A 19,411-nucleotide genomic window follows, 5' to 3' on the forward strand; every position below is an offset into this window, starting at 1 on the left:
ATTATATGAAATACTTAGACAGATAACCCTGCATTCAGCGATGGGGAGAAAATGGACTTAATCACTAAGCTACCTAATCCCGGATGTCTTTGTGTCTTGGACAGCTATCACATCTTTATAGGACCATGAACAGGATTAAACTGGAGTAGTGATTTTATGCAAATATCCGATTGATTTAAAACCATCCTCTAGCTAGGACAAATAACTTTGGGACTTCCCAAAGTAACTTTTGCTGCTTGATTTTACCAAAGTGATTCACTTGAGATGTGGACTCTTTTCTTAAGTGAATGCTTTCTCTAGGGAAGCTTTTTTGAAAACCCCTTTGGTAGATGTCCCTTTTCATGGAATAACGAATCTAGTTTTCTTCCTTCCTGAGATTTACAATCTAAAGGAAGCAGACCAAGATTTAATAACTGTCACCAGTGACAGTGTAAATTTGAAAATGTTTTCTCCTAAATGACTCCAAGATCTACAGAAGTCACATCCAGCATATCGATTAGTTTCACCAACGTCAACCACACCTCTACATCGGTGGCGGCCACGCCTCACGAGACAAAGAGGCACAGACCAAAAATACATCATGGCCGATCAAAAAAGCCAGAAAGCATGCATTTCCAACTGGGGTTGGGACCTTCTTAAGGTCAGGGATCAGATCTACTTACTCTATTGTACTCTCCCAAATGCTTAGTACAGTATTCTGTAAAGAGTAGATGGTCACTGAATGAAATTGTTAAAGTGGGAACATTAGGCCAGAGCCATGACAGATTCCACATCTGGAAAGGGGCAGCTGTAAGTAGTTGACGGGGCAGATGATGCTTCCGTATGGAGATGGAGTCTCCGCCTCCTCAGAAGCCCACCTACAGCTACTTCCCCGGGCACACGGTTCCTCATTCCAGCTCTCAGTCTACTGGGTGGGCTATCATGGTGGTCACACATGGGGAAATGTTGGCCAGAGGCAAAAGACATTTGAAAATCATTTTGGCAGTAGCAGGTAAAGATACAACTTTAAATGAGGACAATTCCTCCTGCTGATGCCCACTTTGGCTGCTGCTCGGATCCCTCAACCTCTGACTACTTTGTATCCACCCAGTATTTAGATCACTGCTTGGCACATCGTAAGCGCTTAACAGATGCCATCATCATTACTATTATTATTAATTCATGGGGCTAGTGGAGTGCCATAAAGAAGTCAGTGGTTTTTTTTGTCCTCCCCTACCCATGTTATTCTTAAATCCAGGCGTGATAATGAGTTTGGCTTCAGTTTTGCTATGATTAACAGTCTCATTTATCTTTGAATCCATTTATCAGAGGATATGCTATATTTTTGTTTTCTCATTATGAAAATATCCCCCTACATTATATATCCAGTAAATAGATGGTTCTTTAATAGTAAACATCAACTCTATGAGGAATTACATTCCCAATTTAAAACACAATGTTTCTTGTTTTTCCACTGCAGTGTTTCTTGACTTAGATTAATGATGCTAAGTTTATAAGCCCAAGTGCTTTACACTGTAACTTTCTCTTTTTATTTCTGCATTCCTAGGATATTGAAGACCATGTGGCGTTTTTAATAACAGTTCCAACAGCCCTTGCAATTTTCTTTGCGATATTTATCCTCGTCTGCATCGAGTCCGTGTTTAAGAAGCTACTTCGCGTTTTCTCTTTGGTCATCTGGGTGTGTCTCGTTGCCATGGGATATTTGTTCATGTGTTTTGGAGGCACCATCTCACCTTGGGACCAGGTAAGGTTTTAAAATATATTTTTTTTTTTCATCACTTCATTCTTTGGTTCACAAAAGATTGCCGTCTATACCCTAAGGCCTATATTTCAGACAAAGAACCTGAATATCTTGGAGTAAAGCTTCCCCAAACACAGAGTAAGTAGATGTCAGTTGCTTATCAAAAATTTACTTGGGGATTAAAGGTGTAGGAGGTTTGAGAACAAGTTAAAGTTTAATTCTCTCTCCTGGATGGTTTATGGTCTCATTTGCCTAGAGTTCAGAAGACTGGACCAGATGATAGCTCGTAGTTCCAGTTCAATGATTCTGTGACATTATCTAGATGATTTAGAGAAATCTCAAGGTACCTAAATAAACAATGCATTTTTTTTAACACAAAACACTTATTCAGGAAACATTTATAAATTAGGGAATCGGGATGACATTCTGGTTAAAATGTAGTTGAAAATCATGTTTTTTTCTGAGCAAATAAAATAATTACCATCTTGTAACAGTGGTCTTAGAAGTGGATTCTTAATCTTGTCTTCAGTCTATGTCGTCAATACATGGATGACATTGGTGGTAGACACTGTGGAGGCATCCTATTTTTTATTGCAGAGGTCTAAGAAGACACGAAATGTTGCTTCTTCAGTTAAATTTACACGGTAAAATACATTTTGTATATGGTCTTGGTTGTCATACAACATAAAGAAATAAATGTGTTAGTGAAGGCCAGTTTGATGTAGTCATTTGGATTCCTTTTAAATTTTTCTTTACATTTAGTTTCAGCAGAGAAGTGAACTATTTTTACTTCAACAGATTCTTTCTGCTGGGTAGTGAGGGTGAGAGATGTGATCCCACCAAGACACTCCCTGATCCTTTGCCTCTGAGACATAAAAAAAAATCCTTTTAGTTTAGGAAATGTAATTGACATAGAATTAAAGTGACGCAGGTATTCTTGAGAACTCTAGTATCCTCCTCTATCACCTTGTTGTGGGTGATTTAGTTCCAAAAATATATGTAATCCCCACCATTTCACTTTTAGCTAAATCTAGTGTGTTGTCACTTTCATAAGTGTTAGGCATTATTCCCCTTGGTCAGCTAAAATCTGACCTGCTTTAGTGGTTGTCTTTTAATGGTCAGTCTTCAGCATACCTAGGAGAAGGACAACTTGTTTGCACGTTTCACACTTGTAAAGACAGCAGTGAAATCGACTGAATAGCCAACTTTGCTCTTGCTTGAAACAAGCTATTAAAACATTCTGAACAGATATAATCTGTTTCTGTGTCTGCACAACTGCCTCTTTTTTGACCAAAGTCTTTCTTCTTGAATTCCTTTGTCAGTAATAATTTCCTTGCATTTGGTCTTGACTTCTGGTGTCCCAAACCTGCTAAATCTTGCTTTCATAAAAATTAGGTGTTTTTTTTTTTTTTGCTGGTGCTGGCTTCTCCTTGTGCCCTAAGCACTAGAATAGCATCACCTCATCAGTGACTCTGGTTCTAACTTCTAACTTCCCACGTAGTTAGGACGATACAAAGAAGGCCATCTACCCTAGTACAGAACAACAAACAAATTGCCATATTAATTCCATGCACTGAGACCATGGGAGCGGCTAATGTGTTTTGAAGACAAATATATTTCCTTTCAGGAATGCCTATTTACTTTTGTGATTAGGGCCAGAACTTTACAGAGTCAACCTGAATAGATAAATAAACTGAAGGTTAATCGGTATTTTTGCTATACAATTTAAAGATATGCAGAGGATTAGAGTGTTCGTTTTCAAGGCCGTGACAGTCTTACCTGCCTATGTCTTCCTATTTACAATCCAGCTCTCTCACCTGTTTGCCTTTTTTTCTGCATACCTGAACACTTGGGTCTGTACCCATTAAATAATTTTATTTTCTTCCCACCCCAGTCCCACAGGAGTTATGCATATCCTTAGACTTCGCAGTTTTCTCTAACTGTAGTTTACTTTGTCTCCCCTACTGAACTGTAAGCTCTTTGAGGGCAAGAACTGTGCCTACAAAATCTATCCTACTATAGGAAGAACAATGCTCTGCATATAGTACACACTTAATGAATACCACTGACCAAATCACTGATTGAGCTTAGTGAGTAGCTCCATTAAGAGAATATATTGCTCAATGGGGAAAGGGCTAGAAAAGTTTCCAAATGGTGGTATTTAATTGAAAGTTTGCCATTGGCCGAGCACTGTCAGTCATCTGCATGTGAAATTCTGAAACTCGAGGATTGTCCTTGATAAACTTTATTCTTGTGGTAACTTGACAAATGATAAATCAGTGAATAGACCAGTGGAAATTGTGGAAAGACCAGTTGGTCTTATTACTCCCATAAATGGCATCCGATTAGGATCTCATTGTGTGACCTTGGGCAAGTCACTTAACTTCTCTGTGCCTCGGTTACCTCATCTGTGATCTGCAGAGGACTGAGGGGGTGGGAGTGGGTCTCACCTAGGACCACATTATCACACTCTAGAATCAGGCCTTGCCACTGGGGAAAAGATTCAACCAAGGAACCCTGTTCTGAGCTTCTCTGTCATATATCACTGGGTGGTAGCCAGAGGATTTCTTTTTTAGTGATGTTATAAAGAGTCCAGCCTGACATATTTTTATATGGTTGTTTATGCGAACATGAGACAAAACTTTCTCTGAGAATATTCAGCAAATTATTGATTTTCATTCTGTGGTATTTGCCACACACTGTCCTAAGCTCTGGGGCCGACACAAATTAATCAGATAAGGTCCATTTATGTTCCTGCCCAGAGCTCACAGTTTAGCTTAGCCCCACTTTACCAATGAAGCTAAGACTAACAATAAAAGTAATAATAGTGGCATTTGCGAAGTGCTTATTAAGTGAAAAGCTCTGTACTAAACACTGAGTACTTAGAAAGTAATCAGGTCAGACACAGTCCCTGTTCCACACTAGATTTCACAGTCTCAGGGAGGCTGATTTGAGTAGTGGTTAAAAATAATCAATTTAATTTGAAATGTTCTGTGTCGTCAGTTGGCTTTCACTATGCAATTTGGATAGCACATTATAGAACAGTTAGGATTGGGCATCTGCCTGAATGGAAAACAACCCGTAAGTTGGTGTGAGTAAATATTTGCTGTAAGAAGCGTTGTGCATCTGTGTGTGCCATCAGTACAATAACCTGATAATTCTATAACGAGAGGTTCTTCAAGGATACAGGAGAAATGATTGTACTTCTGACTTGTAACTTTGAAATGAGCAGGGGAATTTTCTGTGTTGTCTGCACTACCTTGGGATCAAATCTCGTTTAACTCCCTCCCCCCAATTATGAAACATCTTTCCTCTGAGAAGTTAATTAATGCATTTTCCAGTTATTCTATACTTTAATAGGATGTTTCATATGTGGATTTGTTTGGTATGTCTCAACTGATTCCCAAACCAGGCATCCAGTGGGACGATCACTGATGCAAGTGAATTACTGGAAAATGGAATAAGGCAGTGATTATGGCAAGACTGCATGGTAACCAAGTTCAAATGGAGCACAAGTGGTTTTTTACGATACTTTGGGCTATTTTCATACACAAATCTTCTCGTATCTCCTGACTTCCTTTGTTTCAGACCATTTTCTCAGATGATTTATCCCTTTCGGAAGTGTAATAGACAGTAAGGGAGTTCTTTCTGCGCTTGAGAAATGAGAATCAACCCCATGATGCGTAGCGTGAGATTCTTTTGAAGCATGTGGCTTGCTCTGCCCCAGCTCATTACAGTCCTAACTTTGTGCTCTATCTTCCCAAGTTAATCCGGGTGACTTTTCTGGAAGGTTTAAATTATTGCGATGTGAGAGTATGAGCAGGGCTCACAGAGGCATTTGGAAAGGCACACAAATGAGAGGGCATCTCTAACCGCGTTGTCCAAAGAACTGAAAATAAGGTCTTCGAGGATCCGTGGAATGCATAACTTCTTCCTGAAGCTAGGCTTTGTAGGAAAGGGAAAAAGTCTGTCCAGGCTTATAACAAGCACTATTACAACTCATGCATAAGCGGGGCAAGTTTAGTTGATAGTCTGGACTTGGGCTCAAGACTTTAGAAACCCCTGCCCTGTGCTTGGCAAACGCCTTCATGAAACAAGCTTGGACCTGGCAGAATTACCTTCTTTTGAAATGGCTCATACACCTTAAAAAGCTTTTAGGGAAAAAGGTTTAATTTTTTTTTAATCCCCAAGAGATGTAAACTAAGGTATGCATTCCAGTTTGATACATCAGCTAAGAAGGAACAAAACAGTTCAATTTTTTTTCTTTCTGAAAGGTTACTGGACAACTCCCCTCACTCACCTCACCGATTGTCAGTGCTTCAAATTTCCTTTTCTCAGCAGCACCTGAATATTAACCCTATCGGGTTCATAACAAAAGGGAAAAAATGTGTACACAAACCCACTCGCACACCCACACTCGTGCAAATATTCTAGGAGTTATTTTTTAGATTAAAGCTAGGCAAATGCCACTAACCTTTTCTCCACAAACCTCTGAGATCCCGGGGAAATTCAGGTTTTTCTTTAAAATGTGATTCAGGAATAAATTCAGATGGAGCCAGTGCCTTTTTCTTACTCTGCTTCTACTTATCGCTTTACTAGGGTTTGCTCTTTATGGTTTTCTTCTTTTTCTCGAGGCCCTGTTTGTCCACAAGACACTTAGCCATTGGCTTTTTCTTACGATGTGTCAGTGTTTTGGGGCAGGAACTGGCCAATTTGTTTTTTATTCTACCATGTCTAAAATAATACATTAATAAGCAAGCTTCATTATCACCTTCTTCCTTCTGTAAGATTTTGACTTCACAAGGTGTCCTCCATGTGATTGTATTTCGTTTGCTGCTTCCTAGGCCCTCAGGAGAAATTCTGTTCTGAATGATGTTTTTCCTTTGAAAATCTTCAACTACAAAATCTTACAATAGACTTACTGTTCTAGGAAGACTTCTAGAGATGATCTGGTTCCTCCTCCACCCAGAGGAAAATCAAAATATCCAGGAGGCTTGGGCGCCACCATTTTCTTAAAGATCTGCTGGGATGGAGATGCTGATCTTCCCTTAGTTGCCTGTTTTGACAAATAATTAAGGGCTTCTTATATCCAGATAAAACTTTTATTTCCAGTCCTGTTTCTCTTGCTTGGATTTCAGTGGACGTGAAGAACAAGCGGTCAGCATCTTCTCCATCCTCTTGTTTCAATAGATTACTGGATCGGATCGTTTTTGGTCTAATTGAGCATCCATTTCTCCAATGTTTTAGATTGTGATTTTTGGGGTTTTGGTTGCCCAGAGCTTGTATGGGGGAGGGGGCTTCACTCACAGTAATGGACTGGTTGGAGAGGGCTTCCCTGGACTTCTGGGCATCTCCCCCATTCCCACTGCCAACTCTAAAACCCCCAGATGATATCCTGATCACCTTACCCTCCTTTTGAGGGACCTGTCTTTTCACTCTTTCCCAGCTGTAGGAAGGATACCAGTGTGAAAGAGAGCCAGAAGTTGTGTGGTTCTTCTGATTGCCTTCTTCCTGTTAAATTATACTGCCCTGAGCATGGGTATCATTTCTTTGGAGTGGATAGGGTAAGAAGTCAATGAACAGCTAGAGGCTCGAAAGAGAGCTGCTGTGGTTCTGGCAGGCCATTTCAGGATTATACTTTTGGTCTAGTAACATGTGGTAGACTCATAATTTGAGGCAGTGGAAAAAAAATCCTTGAAGGATGGTAGTTTTGTTCCCTCACTGGGCAAATACAACTATTTCTGGCTTATATGAGTGATGAATAGACAGTTTGCAATACTCAGGTTTTCAGATTCACTTCTTTCTCCCTCCTCCTGCTTCCCTTTTGGTTTTTTCCAGCCCTAGGAATAGAGGATGCGGAAAGGACCAGTTAGAGCGAAATTCAAACCAATCCAGTTTGTTCCTTTCAGGTTTTTAGTACATCTGGAGGCGGCAAAGCTTTGAAATTATTGTCTAAAAAGTGATTTATTTTTTTCCTGTGATTTTAATTTATCCACCGTGCCCTTTCCCTAATATCAGGTGGATGCACAAAAATTAAAGTTCGGGTTGTTTGGCTGATCAGTTGCTTTAGGAATTTTCCATTGTAACTCTCTCAAAAGAACATATTGGATTAAATTGCTCAAAATGTATGATTTTTCCATTGGTATGTGTTCAATTTTACAATGGATTTATTTATTCAGTATAACCATTATTTTTGATCTTATTTGCTAAGTGGATTGTTTCACTTATTAGAATTCAGAAAATAGAATGTGAAGAATAAGACACTGATAGATTTTATATAGCTTGCCTTAAATCGTCTTTTTAAAGGATATTGGTTGGAATTTCTAAAGCAATCTTGAAGTGAAGTAAACCATCTTTTATCTCTTCCCTCCTGCTCTTATCCTATATCTCCTCCCTGTCCATTCCTCCCCTCAGTTTTTTTTTTTCCTGAGCCTGTTTAGGGTGCTAAAGTTATAACACAGTATGAATTTTAAAGGAAAGAAGGTTACTCAAGCCTAACTTGACATCGTTATAAGGGTCCCCACCTTTTTGAATAAATATTCTACTACTTGGGGAAAATTTAGGCCTTACGGATGCATTAATAATACTCCTTATAGTGGGCTCCACGCAATCCATTAGAACTCCACTCCTCTGCCGGGTTCCCTAGTGGTTTGAGATTATTAATACAACTCCCAAAGTAGCAAACCTTTCCCCAGGCTGAAGTTTACTCAGACAGAGGCTGTTACCCATTCTGGAGTTATTTAGTCTGAAAGTATTGGATTGAAGGGGTCTTATTAGGGGTGAGATTTCATTTGTTCTTTAAACTCCGGTCCAGAAGCTTAATGATATTGGAGTAGTTCTTTTTCTTGGATAGTAAAAAAAAGGTAATTTAAAAAGTAAAACACTAGGTACATTAAGCATACCTAATTTGCAATGAATGTACCTGTTCCAATTGATAATCGCTCTGATCATTCATTTACACTGTTTATAGATTTTAAAGATGATTACAATTTGGCGAGTTGAAAGGTATTCATTTCAAAATTGGATTGTTTTGCCATACAGTTCAGCAACTCTCTGTTGCTCGGTTTTCTATTCTGCAGATAACTACATTCTGAAGTTGTAGGATGTCGTGACTTTAGCAGATGGCATTATTTTGTTTTTTTAGCCATGCATGACCAATTAGCACTTGTTCTTCACCTTCTCGGCGCAAAGATTCTGAAAAACATCGTTCTGTTGTAAAATGCAATTGAAGAAATAAACTGCAACACAAAAGTAGGTTCCCTGTAAAAATCAATGCTGGTATTTTGCTGTTACCTGCCAAATAAATACACACTCTGTGCTGCCTATAATGCGTGTGTTCACTACGTGTTGGCTAGAAAGCTGCTAGGGAATTAGGGGTCGGCTAGAAAGCTGGTAGGGAATTAGGGGTCGTTCATCTGACACCTTGAACCTGTTGGGTTTGGTGTTAATACATTTTCAGAGAAACTGCCTGTGGGATGCATGCATGGTGCTGGAACAGCTCAGTTGTACTGCGCAAAATTTCCTTAATGGGAGACTTTGCCAGAACCCAACCTTGACAATAGGAAAACTGGGTATAGATATATCTGTCTTACCTACAAGTATAAAACCTCTAATAGTAGGCAATTATTTCCCTTTTATCTGACCTCACTATATTACGCTAAAACACAAAAACACATAAGAACACAAATTCAATCAATTTTCTCTTCTCCTGGGTACCACTAAGAACCTACATATTGCTATATGCAGATATGGATAATAATAATTGTAATGTTTGAGTGCTTACTCTTTGCCAAGTACTATTCTATTCAGAGAAAGAATGCAGTCTATCAGACACGGTCCCTAAGCCCCATGTGGCTCATAGTCTAAGGGGAAGAAAGGACAGGGCACAGAGAAGTTGTGTCTTGCCCTAGATCATTCAGCAAGCAAGTGGCTGAATTGGGATTAGAATTTGTTTTCTCTAAGGCACACTGCTTCCCTAGGGATAAATGTGATTCTTTAGGCTGTCTGCAGTTAAAACGTATTCTTTGGGCTGTTTGCAGATAAAACGTCCGGACAATTTTGCGTCTTACATGTACACCCACATGATATAGAGGCCAGAAAACAATAGTGGACCCACTCTCCATAACCCTATTCCCCCAAACTGATGTTCTCAGAGACTGGAACAAGGGGACAAGAAGGGTTAGGAAGGAGGGAGATTTTAGGGAGATGGAGGAAGGGGGTTATTAGAGCAGAAAGGAGTTGAGGGGCCCTGGCAGGGAGGTCACGGGAGAAGAGAGTGAGGAGACAAAGAGGAAAGGTGGAGGTGGACAGGCAAGGGTGAGTGGGATAAAGAATACTGGAGTGAAGGATCATGGATAAACAGGTCAAGGTACCAGGTGTCTGAGGTTGAGGGGCAACAGGGAGGAAGAGATTCAGAGGGATGCAGACTAAGAGAGGGAGGAAAGAAGAAGAGTGTGACAGGCAGAAAGGATGGGTTCTAACTCTGGTTCCATCATTTGTCTGCTGCATGACCTTGGACAAGTAACTTCTCTGAGCCTCAGTTACCTCATCCGTAAAATGGGAATTAAGACTGTGAGCCCCATGTGTGACATGGACTGTGTGCAACCTGATTAATGTTGTATCTACTCCAGATGGCACTGGGTACAGTGCTTGGCACACAATAAGCACTCAACAAGTACCATAATAGTAACGATTGTTATTATTTTTGGAACTCCCAAGGAAAACAGGATCAGCTAAAAAGTACAGGTGGAGATGTAATAGATTATCTGGTAGGTGCTCGTCGATAAGCGTGGCTTTCATCCCAGAGAGGAAGATTTTTCCAATACCCATCAAATTTGAGGAGTTCAATAGATTTTTCCTAAAGAGAAAATTATGGGATTTAATTAATTATGGTATTTAAAGTACTTACTATCAGTCAAACACTGTTCTAAGCATTGGGACAGGTACGGATTATTCAGATTGGACATCGTCCCTATCCACATGGGGCTCACATTCTAAGTAGGAGGATGAACAGGTATTGAATCCAGGGAAAAGTGGTATCCCCACAAGCTGCAGTAGGGATGATAAAATGCTGTGCACAACATCGTCAATTCTAAAATGTTTGTGGTTAGGAAGCAATTTCGCTGTAAAAGACAAAGGAGGAAAACTTCTATTTGTGTTTCTTGACTTGTAAGAAACAGGATGTTATCTCATTCTTATCTCCCCTTGATTCCCTTTTCACTCTAAAGTTATGCTCATCCATTGGATAGTGCATTGATTTAGGCTTCCCCTTTTTACCAGAGCTTTGCAGTGTTGCCTGGGTTCTGAATAGCCAGTGAATGAAGCAATATCTTTAAAAAAAAAATTACTCTTCTTGGCCCCCAGCAAAGAATCAGGCATGTTCCTGTGCTTTGGCAGGAGACGTGAGGAAAACAGGTTTATCTGTCCCTTGGTTCCAGTCCGCTGTCATGGGGGAAATGATGGGCGGGTCCTTAAGGAACGGCACAAATGAACACAATGATCTGGATGATTGACATTTGGTGGGCAGCTGGTGCAAGCCCCCGTGGAGCCTGAGGGAATTTGGCAAGCAAAATGTCAGGGCAGCTGCCAAAGTTATATCTCACTTCTGCCCCTATAAGGTTTCAGCGTGTGAAGTCCACTTGGGTAAAAGTGTGAAGTGTAAATCTATTTGCTGCCATGTAAAAAATAGAGCCTGAAAAACTAAGCTTTTGTTGTATTTTGACCAAGATAAGGCCCCACCTATTGGTTTTTAAATGTATCTATTCAATGAGAAGCGACGTGGCCTAATAGAAAGGGTCCGGACCTGGGTGTCAGAGAACCTGAGTTGTAATTCTGTCTCTGCCAATTGTCTGCTGGGTGACCTTGGGCAAATCACTTTGATTCAATAGTATTTATTGAGCGCTTACTATGTGCAGAGCACTGTACTAAGCGCTTGGAATGAACAAGTCGGCAACAGATAGAGACAGTCCCTGCCGTTTGACGGGCTTACAGTCTAATCACTTAACCTCAGTTACCCCATTTGTAAAATTGGGATTAAATCCTCCTCCTTCCGACTTAGACTGTGAGTCCCATGTGGAACAGGGACTGTGTCCAACGTGATTATTTTGTATCTACCCCACTGTTTAGTAGGGTGTCTGGTAGTTAGCAAATGCTATTTTAAAAAACACTGTTTTTTCCATTTAAGATCTCCTGCTGAAAATGCACAATAATTTTGCAATTATTTGGTGCAATTTCATCTGAAAATAACATGCATAAAGTATCTCTAAAATCAATGTCAAACACGAGCATAGGCATAGCTTCGGTTACAGGGACTCCAAGGATATAGCCACCATTATAGATAATATAGGTCCTTGATTAGCACTGATGAGTTTTGTGTGAAGGCGGCAGGTCAGCAAATCCTTCTCGGCCCACTCCCAAGCTAGGTTGAGGCTAAACAATCAGCAGCGAATGGATTTTGAAGGGAACTCCGTCCCGTCGTTTGGAGCGTATTCTCAAAGCACCACACACACCCGTGAGCAATTTGAAATAGGGAATAGAGATATCTATGAGATACTGGCATTTCATTCAGAGGAATTCTTGTCTAATGAGGTCCAGTTGGAACTTTAATAATCCAATGCGCCACTGCAAGATGCTGAAAGATATGTCATTGCTGTTTCATCATCAGCTAAGACCTTGGAACTGAAAATTCCACACCTACCTCTTCGCACTTTTCTGGAGACGTAGTTAATTAACTCTTTTGAGGCAAGTAAGTCACGAAAATATACTGGAAGAGATCGTTTTTAATTCTTACTGAATCAGAAGAATCCATCCGTCTCAACCGCGGGGCAGTTATACCTCCACACAGCACATTTTGCTTCATGGAGAAACTCAGATGTTACCCATGTGACCTCTTACCTGTTGAGGTGTACAGAAGTAGCTCTGCCTCCTCTGAAATACGTAGACCAGCCCTTCTCTTTCTAGCATTCATGTATTCCCCTGGCTTTCCTGACTCTAACCCCTTCTCCTGCACCACAGACCAACCTCTGTATCCCTGATTCTTCTACATCTCCTTCTATACTTTTAATTATTTTTTCAGTATTCCCTATTAAAAAAAAAAAAATCCAGCGATGCTGGTGTATCAATATTCTTGCGGTGGTAGGACCCTGTTGATGGCAGAAGCAGTGACAGAATTGTTGAAGTCCCTGACAGAAAACCAAGAAACGACATGTTCAAGTGGAAAGAGAATGGGCCTAGGAGTCCGAGGACCTGTGTTCTAAATCCCAGTTCCACCGCTTACCTGCAGTGTGACCTTAGGCAAGTCACTTAGCTTTTCTGGGCAAATACGAGAATTATCATTATTATAATCTGTGCCTCAGCTCATCTGTAAAATCGGATTAAGACTATGATCCCCATGGGACATGTGGACTGTGTCCAACTCTGTTATCCTGTGTCTACCCCAGTCCAGTGTCTAGACACCATTAAAAACAAACACCGGAACTGCTTACAAGCTGTCAGCTAAAACAATAGATGAGGAGCAGGGGAGCATTTAGAGATCAGGGAGAAAGAGGAATGAGTTTAGGGTTCAGGGAGGGTGTCCAGGAAAGTCAAGACCTAGAAAGTGAGTAGGGAGAGAGGGCAGGAACACAGATGAGGTGGGCTACTTCCCTGGTGAATTCACAAAAGCAGAAGTCAGAGGGGAAATCACCTGAGGAAGAAGTGATTTCTGCTAGGCTGAAGTAGGCCCGAGCAGTTTCCCACATCAGTCCAAAAGGTTTTTGCCCATTTTTCTGTGCCAACGTGAAAGTTGCTCCCAGGGAGATCATATGGATGGCATGTCTTGGAGTAAGATATTCAAAATTTAAAAAGTGTAAACATTCTGCCAGTGAGCTAATTTTAACTTCAAGTAATCAACTGTATTGTCTTCCTCAATTTTTCTTCCCCCTCTCCACTCCCAGGTTCAGGGCTGGGATGGATTGTATGTAGTCTGAAGCTCGATGCCTGAAGAAGGGAAGCCTTAGCCTCCGGTTTACTTGTAGAAGTAGATTGTGTTTCTTTCACATTTCTGGTCCACAAAGGAGCAGAGGATAATCTGACTCGGGTGGGGAACTATCAGTCAATCATATGAGTGGTGACTATGTGCAGAACACAGTGCTAAACACTCGGGATAGTACAGTATACCTGTTGGTCGATATGTTCCCTCCCCACAACAGACTTACTGTCTAGAGCTATCGGTAAAACACTCTTTCCTCCTCGGAGGATAGGCTCTGTCCACATACCCACTTGTAATATATTCCAAAACCTATTGCGTACTGGTATGTAGGAGATGGGTTTTACTAGCTTTGACCTGAAGCCGTGAGGAGTGTAGATGGGGGAAGAGTCTGGCTAATTGCTTTACTACACGGGCCAGTGTGTCTTCCTTGTACCCTTTGGACACGAGGGGAAGAATCAGGCAGAACACTCTACATCTGAAATTCCAGATTTTTTAGCTGGCTGTGCTTTCTATTAACACTCAGTAAAATGAGCATTTATGGTAGCACTCTATTCAAGGAGTCATAAAATAGCAGGCATTTTCTTTGTCCTGAAAGAAGCCTTAACATCAGGCTTGAGACTTAGACTGTAAATTGTGATTCTGAGGTAATGTGACACTGGTATTTGTGTCACTGAGCAATTAGCTATTGCTTCGAATTTAGTATTGATTTTGTCTAGTGAGGCTGGCTCCGAATACGACTTACCCTGAATACCGAGGGTCGATATAACTCAATAGGACACTGTACTTAGAAATGAAATATGTTTGTTTTATATGATTAAGACATCTTCTGAAAGGAATAGAAAATTTTGGTGGTTTGGAAAGGTTCAGAGATCTTCCTTTCTGATATGCTGGATGGGGGGTTTTATAATAACAACGATAACTGTGGTATTTGTTAAGCCCTTACTATAATAATAATGATTACGGTATTTGTTAGTATGTGCTTAGTATGTGCCAAGCACTGTTCTAAGTACTGGAGTAGGTACAAGGTAATCAGGTTGTCCCACGTGGGGCTCACAATCTTCATCCCCATTTTCCAATGAGGTAACTGAGGCACAGAGAAGTTAAGTGACTTGCCCGAGGTCGCACAGCAGACAAGTGGCGGAGCCGGGATTAGAACCCATGTCCTTTGACTCCCAAGCCCGGGTTCTTTCCACTAAGCCACACTGCTTCTCTACGTGCCAACCACCATACTAAACATTGGGGTAGATACAAGATAATCAGATCCACATGAGGTTCCCACCGTGAATAGGAAGGAGAACAGTTGAATCCTCGCTTTCCAGATGAGGGAACTGAGGCCCAGAGAAGTTAAGTGACTTGACCAAGGTCACCCAGCAGACAAGCAGAGCTGGTACTAAAATCCAGGCCTTCTGACTGCCAGGCCCCTGCTCCTTCCACTAGGCAAAACTGCTTCCTGTTTACAGGGTCTCCCCAGATCTCATACTTGCAGGTAAGCTTGGAAAGCATCTCTATTTAGTCCTGATGGCAAATCACTGTGCTTGGAAGGTTGCCCGCTCTGAACTCAGTCCAAGGCAGATTGGAATGACATCAATCAATCACTAGTATTTATTGAAAATTACTGTGTGCAGAACACTGTACTGAACACTTGAGAGAGTTCAGTAGAGTTACAGGTGTCATGGTGATTCATTGCCTGAGGTTAACAGGTTGAGGAAGGGACAGTAGGTGATTTAGGGGATTCTTTATTTTCCAGCCCCCTGCTTCTGCACCCAGAAGGAGTAAGAGTAGGACTTGGAATTGACAGATATCTTCGTTGCCTCTCCCTAAACTTATCTCTTCCAGATGAAAAATCATTTCTTTACTGAACACCTTACTACATACCCTGACTGCTTCCCCAAGCCACTGACTTGTTTCCCAAATCTCGCTGTGTGCAAGTTGAATAGACTATGGTCTCCATAGCTCAGAGGGATGGAAGTGGGTGGAAACCGTAGCCCTGACAGTGGGGTGGTGGGAGAAGCAGCAGTTGAGACAGGAGGAGCATGAAGGATGAAGGATGGAAGATTCTGTGAGTTCTCATTAGTAGGTTTCTTCCTCTTTGGAGCACAGCAAGAATGTCTGCATGTCTGACACTTTTGTAGACAATTAGTGCCCTGGGGCCACGGAGCTAAACTGCTGGCCAATCAATAATCAAGATCTGGAGCTCCACAAGACAATCCCCCCAATTCTCTTTTAAATATATGGAATTTATGTATGAATAATACACAAAGAGAGGACCAGATGCCTTTCACAGAATCCAGTTCAGTGCTTGCTTTTGGTAAAGGTTAGAATAATTTCCAACCACTAAACACTGAGTGATGTGTCTTAGTGTGGGACTATTGCAAAGAGCTTCAGATTCATATGATTTTAAAATTGTATGTAGGACTTTGAAAGAGTACTTGATAAATTTAACCTCTATCTTTGACTCAGATGCTGCCGTTCACTTTCTCCAGGCCTTGTATTTCATTTAGATGAGGGTCATAAGGCTGGGTAAGGTACCTGTGGTGGTCAGCTTGAAGGACTCCTGTGTTTTCTTTCTCTTATTCATTTATGGTGTGTAATTAAGTTGTACGTTGCATAGTATTACTTTGCAGTTTTTTCCTAAACCTGTTTCATCTGCAATTTTATTGTTGGTACATTTTTAACTAGTCGTTTCTTAATTTTTCTTTCCTATGATCCATTTTCCTATCATTAATTCAGATCCTAAAGTAAATCAATAGCCAAAACAAGGAAATTTCAGAGAAGTAGTGAAGGAAGTCGGAGGATAGCTGGGTTCATGAGACATGTGGCCAGACACTTCTGGACCTTGCCCAGTAGATGTTAGAAGTGCTTATCTTGTTTTAAAGTCCTTATCTCTACCTAATTTTAGGGTTGAAGACTCCCAAATCTACTTCTGCTTCTTATTTAAAAGAACACCCCTCAGTTAAAAAGTTCTTATGCGAGTCTGGCTCTGATCTCCTCCTGCAGTGTTACCACATTTCCTTCAACCCTGTCCTCAAGAAATGGAGATCAACTGACCCTGATGTAATTGGCAACAGTTACTAATCAACCTTCTCTTTGATAGATTTAGAAACCTAACTCCTTTAACCTTTGCTTGTAGAGGAGACAACCTTTCCTTTCTTCTAGCCACCTCATCATTTCGGTTACTCTTCTCTGGTTGCCTTCCAATTTCTCCACATCCATCAACAGCAGTGATCATTAACAGTATTTATGAAGTGCCTGCTTTGTGGCCAGGGGTAAATAAAACTTCCATGTTGGGTAGCAAATAGGTGGAGTAGGCTAACCCTAGAGGGAATCAAAAGGAAGAATAAAGATAGGGTCCCTGCCTTAGAGTTGTTGATAATTTAATGGGGACGAGTGTATATACAAAATCATCATCACATAAAAAGTGACAGAGGGGTATAAGATTTGTAAGCAAGCAATTGGCAAAGCTAGGATTAGAACCCAAATCCTTTGACTCCCAGGCCAAAGCTCTTTCCATGCTTACAATTCTGTACAAAGAATCAGTACTACTTGATCTATTCATATTTAGAAATATGTGTTTTTATGATGAGCATTTTTTCAAAGAAAAATATCTTCATTTAAATTCTAAGAACATTTTTTTTCATGTTTTGGAAATTTGATTCACCGCTCCACAGATCAATTTTCAGAGTAGTTTAAGAAAATGACAGGCTAGTGATCGATCTTAAGTGTACAACAAGTGCTGAACAATCAGTCACTTCTAGAAAATTATTTAGGGCATTGTGTTATATCTTGGTCTTCTATCACTGCAAGGAGAGTCATAATGTCATACACATTCCTTGACGGTGATCTAGCCCTTAGAGGAAGAAATCTTTAAAGCTGTTCAAATAACCACCAAGCTAGAAGACTTTTTAAAATAATAAAACTCAATATAAAATATAATATTCTATTATACCCTGAGAAAACAGCAGGAAAATTTTGGGAATGAACTGTCCTGATTTGGGGAATTTTGGAGTTTTTAAATTAATGAGGTGCAATGAAATCAATGAATTTGTTTGAGGTGATCTTTCACCAAGTCCAAGGTTTCCATTTACTGCACAGTTTGCCCTACTCATTCTTCGAGATGAAAATCTTAAAAACTTCCTCACTGGATGTCAGTGTGAATAATTAAGGTGATTTCAATAACACTAAGAAGCTAATTGGCAGTTGAAATTCTTTTATAAACAAAAGTTTTCAGTGATCCAAACATGAGCCTTTCTAAATGTTCAACCTTTCCAATTTCATTCCCTTGAACAAGAGGTGATTATCAATCCTGAATGTTTTTCCTCCCAATTAAGGCACAACTTACCCTATATTCCAACTCTGACTTTCCCTTATCCTTAGGAGAATGTCCTATGCCTTTGATAAAATTAGAAACAAATTCAGACTACAGACAGTACCAGTTTGAGCCCCTCTGTGGTTGCCATGTGTGTCTCAAATTGAAAGTACTTCCTCAGTAGGCACGAGTCTTCCTTAGTTGAGTCTAAACGCAGGTGGAATTGCCTGAAGGCAAAAAGAAAACACAGAGAGGAAGAGGAACCACACAGACATATTATTATGCAGGTAGATTGACTGTTTGGAGTCAGTCCCAGACAGCAGAACTTAGTAGCTGTTGCTGACTGTTCTTTACTCCGATGGCCATTCTTCGGCTGTTGTCATTTTTATCCTCTCCAAGGTGGCTCCATTTAGCAGAGAACGCAAAACCGATTTGAACATTTGGGTTTCTAATAGTGACAGGAGAAGCCGTTGAGCAACTTGGACGTTACCAGTCAATTCGATCCATTTATTCTTGCAATTCTGACCCTAAATGTTTATAAAATGGCCTCATTTTTCTGGGTAAAAAGATGAAGCCCCTCACTCTCAAAAAGGTACATTCTAAAATTAGAGATGAGCTAAGCAGTAACAAAGAGTTATGGGCATAGGTGGCTGACAGACTTGGGCTCACTAGCCTTCAGGCCGCTTACGGTGTGTCGATTGGTTGGCCCGGAGGGCAGATATTCTGCTGGTTCAGAGTCCACAGATGGCAGGCCCAGGGGCGGATTGGCACAGGTGGTTCATTCAATCTGTCTTTTTCCCCATTCCCCAAAGGATAAATTACCTGCAAAGGTCACCTGTCTCCAACCCTGACAGGTTGCTCTTGCTCATTTCTCAAAAGCCCTGGTGGGAAATGCAGCTTTCTAGTCAGATCATGCAAAAATCATTCAACCGATGGTATTTATCGAGCACTTAACTGTGTGCAGAGCACTGTACTATGCATTTGGGAGATTAGCAGAGTTGGTAGACCTGTTTCAAGCCCACCAGGAGCTTACAGTCTAGAGTGGTACTTAGTTTAGAGGGATGCTTATAAAGGAAGTCACCATTAAACATAAACATAGCCTGCCGATTCTATCCCAGATATGAAGAGGACAGTAGCAGCTACGGCCAGACCATAAGTGCCTTATCTTCCCACCAAACTGTTTTCAATCCAGGCTTCCTAGCGTTAGCGCTGCATTTTTACGGTGCACTCCCTGTTTGTCTCTGCAATACTGCCAGCCTTGCAGACTTGGTATTTCCCATACTGGTTTGCTGCAAAAGGCCCACCCTTATAGCAGTGAGAGCCCAGAAAAAATGTTGGTGAGGGGGATGTAGAGCATCAAGCTGGGTCTTGCCCCTGTTCCCCCTACCTCTTGTAG

General features: G+C 40.9%; 1 protein-coding gene across 2 annotated transcripts in view; it reads left to right on the forward strand.

Annotated features, from left to right (window-relative positions):
- Positions 1-19,411, forward strand: part of ADCY2 (adenylate cyclase 2) — a 242,188-nt gene that overhangs the window by 15,387 nt on the left and 207,390 nt on the right. For both annotated transcript variants that reach the window (XM_029054073.1, XM_029054074.2), the window contains exon 2: positions 1,547-1,744. In XM_029054073.1, the coding sequence (XP_028909906.1) occupies positions 1,547-1,744 (198 nt within the window). The remainder of the gene's footprint in view (positions 1-1,546; positions 1,745-19,411) is intronic.

Source organism: Ornithorhynchus anatinus, chromosome X3 (assembly GCF_004115215.2).
Source record: "Ornithorhynchus anatinus isolate Pmale09 chromosome X3, mOrnAna1.pri.v4, whole genome shotgun sequence".
NCBI lineage: Eukaryota > Metazoa > Chordata > Mammalia > Monotremata > Ornithorhynchidae > Ornithorhynchus > Ornithorhynchus anatinus.